Genomic DNA, 8,986 nt, shown 5'->3' with positions numbered 1-8,986 from the left:
GACGCTCTTGAGCTACGAGTACGTGCTGTACGTGTTGTCCTTACTGTATGTGTGTGGAATTGTGGCTGTCCAGACTGAGGCCCGTACAGAGGTGGTAACACCATGGGGCTGTTCGCTGTCAGTGTCGGCCCCTTTCGAAACAGAGTCCGGACGGTTCGAACGTGGAGTCGACACTTTTCATCCATTTCACCAACTTGTCGCAGCGGCTGGGCTGTCGCGCTGGTATGTCCACTGTTTACATACATAATATGTGTGGGAAGTTTGTTTTTTTACTCGAAATATACTAGGTAATTTTAGCAGCTGCTTAGGCGCAAGTCGGTTTTAATACATTTAATTCATGTCTCAAAAATTCAATATTCCATTCAACAGTCAGTTATATTCTCACAACGCGTTTTGTTTGTTTCCAAAGTGTCGCTTTAAGGAGGAGGGGCTGCCTGTGGCGTTCCCAGAACATGTAACAAAAACGTTATTTTGCAGTTGTCCTCCTTTTACACAACTCACTTCTAATATGATAATAAGCTGAAATGAAGAAGGGGCAAACTTTTGAGTGAGTCTTATGAAACGGTCGCTGATTTCATTAAGTGAGTTCACAGTCATTGCTCTACTATGTAAGCGGAAGGACAAGAGAAATGATAGGACTGTTCATTTGGTATGTACTTCCGTAGTATCCCTGCGCGGGTTTGGCCACCATGATGGTGAGCAGAATCCAGAAACATTGCATTGTAAACATGTCCTCGGAACACTGCTCAGCCATTAATTTCTCAACTAGACGGTCCTAAAGACCAGATTTGTCATTTGTGAAGTCCCGCCCCACCGAAAAAATAGGTATTTGTCATAAAAAATGTTGTAGATTTATAACATAGGTTGTTGTAAATAAACAGGACAGTGGGAAAGACAGTGTACCAGACTCCAACAGAATACAGCATAAAGGTAATTTGTTTCTCTGAGTGACTAGTTGAATTCATGGCAAGTCAGTGATGATGGCTTGTGAATACATTGTACACTGTTGTGCACCTAGTGTAGTGTTGTGCACCGAACACCGCCCACGTATCTTGCTCACCATCATGGCGGACTTACTGTGCCATGGCGTACTACACTGTTCCATTCATTTTTGGAGGAGTCAACAGACCTTTTCAATTCAGGTGTCCTTTGTAGTGACATTTGATTGGCCCCTGTTATAACAAAAGTTGCCCATCTATGAACTATACCATTACTATTAAATCATATAAGGAAAATATACATAATATAAAAATACAATACAAATACAAAAATGTAAATTATATAAATGTGGTTATTGTTAACCTTTCACATTTCTGCTTAATAGACATAAATATTGCACTTAACCACCCCTCTAGAAACTGGTTAGCTTTCAGGTGCAGTGATTAGAAAGTTATTAAGTTATTATATTTAGTTATTTTGTTGTGTTTTTTGAGAAGCAGAGCAAGCTTATGGGATCATTATAATAACATGTTTTGTGTATATTTATTTCTCTTCCACAGGTCATTCACTGCCACTGTTAACATGTACAATATCTTTACTGCAGAATACACCTCTGATCCAGAGGAAATGTGCAGGACTCCACCAACACAGATTCACATTCATTCGTTTACTCAACTCAGCCAAACCGCCCAGAGGTAATGTAGTTAAAGTGTAGTACACAGAATGACCCAGATTTTTTTGGGTCAGTGTGGGGCTTTTTCCACTTATTTTGTTTTCTCTATGTAACTGATTCAGGGTTTGAAAAGTTCTTCCCAAAGAGTGCAGGGACGGCTGGTGCCAGCAAATCATCTGACGGTAAGGACCACATTGGTACAGTTTTTGCTTCTAGTTTTTCCTCTATGCTTGACGCCTTTTCTGTTTTTCGGTAGATGCAAAAAACAGGGATCCTTTTGGGAAAGAACAAGAGGAGATTAGCAACAAAGGCAATGAAGGTCAAAGAGGAGGAAAAAAGGACAAAGAATCAGATTGGTGGGCACGTTTTCAGGTGCCCATTAAAAGTGCTTACTTGCTTAAACCTCTAATGTGTAAATCACTTAAATTATAGCTCTAGTCAATCTCCACTGGACCTAATCTTTCTCTCATGTCCTTTTCGACTAGGATGATTTTCCATTGGATGAAAAAGCACTGCAAAACCTTGCAATTGGTGCAGCAGGCATGGCCTCTGCTTTTCTCTACTTTTACTTCCGGGAGACTGGCATCCAGATCTCCTGGAAAGACTTTGTGCACCACTACTTGAGCAGAGGCTTGGTAAGAAATGGACATTGTTGGAGTTTTCCTCCTCTTCTTGACGCTTCCACCGCTGATAGCTATTCTTGTGCTGTCTACACAGGTTGATCACCTGGAAGTTGTCAATAAACATTATGTCAAGGTCATTCCAGCACCTGGTGTGAACATATCAGATGTGGTTAGTATTATTAATCCTGATTGTCTCGTTTAAACATTAATACGCTTCATTGTGAATTGTTTCCTAAACAACAAAACAATGCGTTTAACTAGACACTCTGCCGTCCCTGCAAAGCAATCACTAATTAGCAGTGAGTAAAAGTTGCAAACAGGTGTAACGATAAACATACCCTAATCCAATCGACCTTTTGAATTGCAAATAATTCAATATCAGAGAAATACTCCCTGAAATTTTGAAGAATATTGGATTAAGACTGTGAGTAATAGAATTGAAAAATGGTAGGGAACAGGTACAGAGTAAAAGGCTACAGCAGATTAAGCTCACAGATTTATTAAACGCATTTAATAATGTAAAATGTATAGGTGCTCACCACTAATGAATGATAATGGTGATTCATAGATGAACAGGAGTTACGGTCTAGCTCGATAACCGCGCTTACGTCTGTTGTGGGGCCGCCTCCACCTCACTCTGAAGCAGCCAGCGGTAGTACGAGGCTCTCCTGTTATGCAGGCTGTTGGGGTGTCCCAGCACTTTTGCGTCTCACAGCAACTATGGTACCTTCAGGGGGGACTGCCGAACAAAGTGCGGAATATCAACATTTGATGAAAAAACATAAAACATAACAACATAAACGTGTAAAAATTGTGGACCTTTTTAACAGTGGGACATGTATGCGGTACATTTCACTTGTATTATGAGGTATTTATAAATTATTACTGACTTGGAGTCAATGAGATTTATTTTCTGTGGGGGAAAAAAAGCTGCCTATTTTTGGGAAAAAAAAGACCACAAATCTGCAAATCCTGAATCATGAATTTGCGGGGATCCACTGTATAACAAGTACAGCATACTATACATAAAGGCTTCCATAGGTGCTTGAAAGGTGCCTAAAAGATGTACTGTACAGTATGAAGTCCTGCATCTAGAATTTAATATAAATATAACACTATTGTTTTGTAATATATTTTTAGTTGGTCTTTTTATATCATTCTTACATTGTAAATGTGTTACTTTTCAGAGTTACTTGTGGTTCAATATTGGCAGCGTGGACTCATTTGAGTATAATCTGGAAGCAGCGCAGCAGGAACTGAGTTTAGACTCTACCTTTAAAGTACCTGTCATCTACACCAGTGAAAATGATGGGTGAGAATTTTAATCCCGTGATTCCCAGCTCTCATATCCAGTATGGTAACTTCAGTCTGTTTTCTTCCCACCCCATAGGACTCTCTTATATAGCATTTTCCCAACCTTACTTCTGGTTGGCTTACTCCTGGTGCCTCGGCTGGGCCCGATAGTGGGGCCTCGTGGCGGTAGAGGGCGAGCAAACCCCTTCAGAATGGGTCGGTCTAAAGCCAAGATAATCAAAAACGACATTGGCGTTGGATTTAAGGATGTCGCAGGCTGTGAGGAAGCCAAACTGGAGATTTTGGAGTTTGTTAACTTCTTGAAAAACCCTCGACGCTACAAGGAGCTAGGAGCCAAGATCCCTAAGGTGGGGCTATTATTGCAGTATTGACTTTTGAGTGCTTGTTGTCTTCCTAAAACAGTCAGATGTGATAATGTCTCATTAGTGCCTCATTCTTGGCGCAGGGTGCAATGTTGTCTGGTCCACCTGGAACAGGGAAGACCTTGCTAGCCAAGGCCACTGCAGGTGAAGCTAATGTTCCTTTCATCACAGTCAGTGGCTCTGAGTTCCAGGAAATGTTCGTTGGTGTGGGCGCTGCAAGGGTCTGTCACATTTTTTATTAACATCTATGCTTGACTTTAAAGCACCATTACTTTTTTAGGCTTAACGTGTGCTGAACCACAAAAATTGCGGCCTCTGCTCTGGTAAATTAATTGCTGTGTGTCTTAAAACATGAACAAAGCAAAATCCCCCCCTCAAAGAAATTACAGGATTAATGCTGTGGTGGTGTCTGAATTTCCGATAAGCATCTCACTGCCAGTGGAATTTTTTTATATATATGTCGCGATTACGAAGAAAACAAATAGAATAACATTGTTTTCTTATCTCTTTTAGATGCGGGACATGTTTGCCATGGCACGTAAAAACGCCCCCTGCATCCTCTTCATTGATGAAATAGATGCAGTGGGCAGAAAGCGGGGTAGAGGAAACTTCGGAGGCCACAGTGAACAAGAAAACACACTAAACCAGTTACTAGTTGAAATGGACGGTAAACAAAACTTGTTCTTTTGTAGGTTTTTACAACCTTTGTGTCACATTTTATGATGTATTTATGTGCTATTTTTATGCAGGGTTCGAGAGTAGCACCAATGTGGTTGTTTTGGCTGGTACTAATCGAGTTGATGTCCTGGATCCAGCCCTGATGAGGCCAGGACGCTTTGATCGACACATATACATTGGTACATTATATACTTTACGTATGCTTTCTGTAGGATGTCTGGTGAGAATGATAAAGATATTACATGTTTTAAAGGTCTCACACGACAACACAACCTACTTTGTTTTCCATTTGTACCCCAGTTAATATAAAACAGCTTCGAGACTATTAGATTTGCCTGTTCTCCTTCTCACGTCTGTTCACTCTTCTTGGCGTGTAATGCGCACATGTCCTGTGTTGTGCCTCTTTTATCTTAGGGGCTAGCATGTTTTTAATGTTTTCCAGTGCTTTTTAAGATCTAATGCATGGTATTGTGCAGGTCAAACAGGAAGAAGCTGGGAAATATGGAACTTAAATGTGTCAGGTTGACCTTGTTTTAGTGTTTATGTTCTTGCATGGCTGTAAAATGATGAAACATTTTCAGATTAATCACTAATTAATTGTGATTAATCACCATTTGCAACTATGTATGAAATATGCCAATTTTCATTGTGTTTTATTTACAGAAAGATAAATGACATAGTATTTTATATATATATAGACTTACTTAGTTTTTACTAGAAGCACAGTGGCTCCTAATTTAAAATGTTAGGAGCGCAAGCAGAAAATTTAGGGGCGCACACCGAAATCGACTTGCAAAGTAAACATTCACATTTCCTCTCGTTTTCACCATATTACTGATAAACACTATTGGCTCCCTCTTTTCACACATATCGGCCTGCTTTCTTCTACTTTGGTGTTTGCTCATTGTCTTTATGCTATTTTGTGGTCATTTGTCTTTAAATGCAGGTATAATGGCCGGATTGAACAGTTATAATAAATACTAAAAGCTTCTTCAGAGTGGAGAGAGCAAGAGCAAGGTTGTCAAATGACACTTGAAAAAGTAAGTTAGCACGTACCCCATGAACGTGACAGCCACTTGTAGCTTCCCTGTGGGACAAAAACAAGCTCAGAACGAACCGCATTTGGAGGCTAGGCGGACAACTCTAGCTAGCTAGTTAACTGCCGCCAGAGATACAGAAGAAAGTGAGAGCCAGGCAAAATGCCTAAACGTAGATAGTAGAAAAGTCGATTGAATGAGCTTGAAACGCTGGTATTGATAGGCTTAGACTGTGAAAAGCTGTCGTAAACTGACTCGACATTTTACAGACTATTTTTCATTCTCACACTAATAAGGAACAAGGTGCGACCTTTGGCAACAGGTGTACTTTTATCTGGTCGCACATGCGATGAAAAATCTCCTTGCGATGTCTCGTATTTTAGTTGCAAAATGTGACCATTTAGTCACAGTCTGGGGCCCTGAATATAGACTATGTATAGAAAATAGAAGATTGCTTGAGTGAAGTTTAGTGGTTGCTGTTACCGACGCCCAATGGTCTCTTACAACCTACTTTTGTTGTGTTGATGTTTGGAGTTCGGAGTGTCCTTGAATGCACCTCGCAGTGATGTGGTGGAAAATGAATGTTGAAGTGTTGTTCCGAAGACAGACGGGGGACGTTTTTGCAAGTCAGAGATACATATTAGGTGGTGGAACTGAGCAATGGTGTTGATGTATTAAGGTAGGAATAAAGTTAATGTGTCAGACTCTGTTTACATCTGTGGGGACACTATACTTGTCTCTGTCCACCATCATAACAGAGAGGTTTGGCTTGCCACAATGTGCAGTTTTTAATTACTAAATAAATAAACCGCCATTCAAGAGTTATTTTGGATGGCCCAAGTTCTTCCATCTAAAAAGTGTTTGTAAAGTGAATTTGTACTTTTTTCCCCCACATGATTAGTTTGTACTCTGTACTCCTCACACACAGACCAAACCCGTAGTCTTCCAGTTGAAATAGTCTCTCCATTTAAAGGCATGTTTTGTCACCATAGCTGTATATAGAGTGATCTTTATCTATGAGTCTCATCTTTCACTGTTGTCCTTTTCTCTCCAGGTCCTCCAGATATAAAAGGCAGAGCTTCCATCTTTAAGGTGCATTTGCGACCTCTAAAGTTGGAGCCCAGTATAAAAGTTGAGGCCTTAGCCAGAAAGCTCGCTGCATTGACTCCTGGTTTTACTGGTAAGTAGGTGCTCACCCCCAGTTACACTCTTACCTTTTTGTTATTGTCATCAGTATGATGATAACGTTTCTCCTAGGGGCTGACATTGCCATTGTTTGCAATGAGGCCGCTCTAATAGCGGCACGCCATCTGCACCATCATATCCACTCTAAGCACTTTGAACAGGCAGTTGACAGGGTCATTGGAGGTGAGTTATCAATCACTTTAATATCTTTACTGTAGATAAACAAATATAATGGGTTTGGTGTGTGAAGGTGGTCTATAGTCCTCGAAGTAGCACTGTATGTGGATTCTAAATCTTGAAGTACCACATTGACCCGAATATAAGATGACCTTGATTACAAGACAAACCCACAACAAACTGTTTTGGCATAAAATATTTTTATAGATGTACAAAAAGACAAAAACATAAAAAAACCCACAAATAAGTCAACTGGTAGATTGCAATAAATGTTAATATGTTTCTTAGCCGCTATTAGCTACTATTCTCTTAAAATTGGCAATGTAACACCTCTGTTGTTTGCTACACGGGTTTCCAGTGGGTCTCAGTGTAGTGGCTACGTCTCTCCGGGTCAGTGGTGTGTGTGAGGGGTAGGAAAAATAGCTCTGACTCGTTTGGGCAGAAGCTGTTGTGGCAGCACCTGTTGGTTTGCCGGCTTTTTTCTGGGTGGAAAAATGCAGTCTTGTATTTGAGTCAATACAGTAGTAGCTAATACGTTTTATGGTGCAGATCCAAACGATACAGATTTGTCATTTGAATCACAATGGAACCGCCCCTCCTGCCCCAGAATGCCAACGGTAGAGTCACCTTAGTGTTTTTTTTTTCTCCCGGAAGCAGGATGGAGCCAGCTAACTAACACACAAACACAAATATGGCACTCTTTGGGATTGTTATTTTTGTAATTTTTTGTTGTGTATATATTTGCTATTTGAGTTACGTTCCCCCTGATGGCATCAAAAATAGTCCTGTCTGCCAGCATACAGATGCATGAATCGCTTAAGCTAACAGTTTGTCCCTGGCAGAGGTCTGTTCTATTGTCATTGTAATTAAGGGATATGTCTTGGCCCTCAGGTCTGGAGAAAAAATCTCAGGTATTGCCGCTTCCAGAGCGGACCACTGTGGCGTATCACGAGGCCGGACATGCTGTCACTGGCTGGTTTCTAGAACATGCAGACCCACTATTGAAGGTGAACATAACTTTGTGCTGCCTCTCCTCTTTGTCTTTGAATCTTTAGCATCTTTTACTGTCCTTGCTGTCCACCTTACAGGTGTCTATAGTTCCAAGAGGAAAGGGTCTGGGTTACGCTCAGTATCTCCCGAAGGAGCAGCACCTCTTCACAAAAGAACAGCTCTTTGACAGAATGTGCATGATGCTTGGTGGCCGTGTGGCTGAACAGGTTTTTTTTCATCGGGTCACTACGGGGGCGCACGATGACCTACGGAAGGTCACACAGTCGGCCTACGCACAGGTGATCACCACAAGCAGCAGGACAACACTGCATGCAATAGAACTGTTTAAATTGCATATTGACGCATTTTGGATTGTTTTTTGAAGTACAGTACATGATTCATAATATACATTTCACAATTAGTTTGATTTAGCTTTTTGTATGACAAATTACTTTATATTAATTTTTGGACAAAATCCCACAAAAAACTTAAACACTATCATGCCACAAACAATGCCTCCAGTAAATCTGGCACATGACAGGAAGTAGAAGTGTGCCATGTCACATTTTGGTAATAAACTACCTGAAATGTGTCCTCATACTTCAGGTTGTACAGTTTGGAATGAGCGAGGCAGTGGGTCAGGTGTCTTTTGAGCTCCCCCAGCAGGGTGACATGGTGACAGAGAAGCCCTTCAGTGAGCCTACAGCCCAACTCATAGACCAGGAAGTCCGCCAGCTCATTGACTCTGCCTTCCGGAGAACACTCCAGCTTCTCACTGAGAAAAAAGCCATGGTGGACAAGGTGAGACCTCCCTGGAGATGAATGTATGAGATGTGATGCAGAAATCATTTCAAATGCTGATATATTTTTTTATGCATTGTGAAGAAGACCTAATTAAAGGTTATCATTTTCTACCATAAAACCTTCAGCAATGACAATGGGCAGTGGCCCTGCATTATTTGTTCGTTTTTTAGTTAGCAGAAAATGTAATTAATTGTATGGCTTTAT

The 8,986-nt window shown here is 40.8% G+C and overlaps 1 protein-coding gene across 2 annotated transcripts in view; it reads left to right on the top strand.

Annotated features, from left to right (window-relative positions):
* Nucleotides 1–8: 8 nt before the first annotated feature.
* Nucleotides 9–8,986, top strand: part of LOC129178589 (AFG3-like protein 1) — a 14,182-nt gene continuing 5,204 nt past the window's right edge. Inside the window, exons 1-16 of one of the 2 annotated variants that reach the window (XM_054770939.1) lie at nucleotides 9–222; nucleotides 1,544–1,634; nucleotides 1,735–1,794; nucleotides 1,869–1,984; nucleotides 2,098–2,247; nucleotides 2,330–2,404; nucleotides 3,423–3,547; nucleotides 3,626–3,896; nucleotides 3,995–4,132; nucleotides 4,425–4,578; nucleotides 4,661–4,768; nucleotides 6,681–6,806; nucleotides 6,884–6,994; nucleotides 7,880–7,995; nucleotides 8,077–8,277; nucleotides 8,585–8,779. In XM_054770939.1, coding sequence (XP_054626914.1) covers nucleotides 103–222; nucleotides 1,544–1,634; nucleotides 1,735–1,794; nucleotides 1,869–1,984; nucleotides 2,098–2,247; nucleotides 2,330–2,404; nucleotides 3,423–3,547; nucleotides 3,626–3,896; nucleotides 3,995–4,132; nucleotides 4,425–4,578; nucleotides 4,661–4,768; nucleotides 6,681–6,806; nucleotides 6,884–6,994; nucleotides 7,880–7,995; nucleotides 8,077–8,277; nucleotides 8,585–8,779 — 2,157 coding nt within the window. In that variant the 5' untranslated portion in view covers nucleotides 9–102. Of the gene's footprint in view, nucleotides 223–1,543; nucleotides 1,635–1,734; nucleotides 1,795–1,868; nucleotides 1,985–2,097; nucleotides 2,248–2,329; nucleotides 2,405–3,422; nucleotides 3,548–3,625; nucleotides 3,897–3,994; nucleotides 4,133–4,424; nucleotides 4,579–4,660; nucleotides 4,769–6,680; nucleotides 6,807–6,883; nucleotides 6,995–7,879; nucleotides 7,996–8,076; nucleotides 8,278–8,584; nucleotides 8,780–8,986 lie in introns of those variants that run through there. The other variant, XM_054770940.1, reaches the window with a different exon arrangement.

Source organism: Dunckerocampus dactyliophorus, chromosome 3, assembly GCF_027744805.1.
Source record: "Dunckerocampus dactyliophorus isolate RoL2022-P2 chromosome 3, RoL_Ddac_1.1, whole genome shotgun sequence".
Classification (NCBI taxonomy): domain Eukaryota; kingdom Metazoa; phylum Chordata; class Actinopteri; order Syngnathiformes; family Syngnathidae; genus Dunckerocampus; species Dunckerocampus dactyliophorus.
The sequence above is the reverse complement of the archived record's forward strand: the minus strand, read 5'-3'. Positions and strand labels throughout refer to the sequence as shown.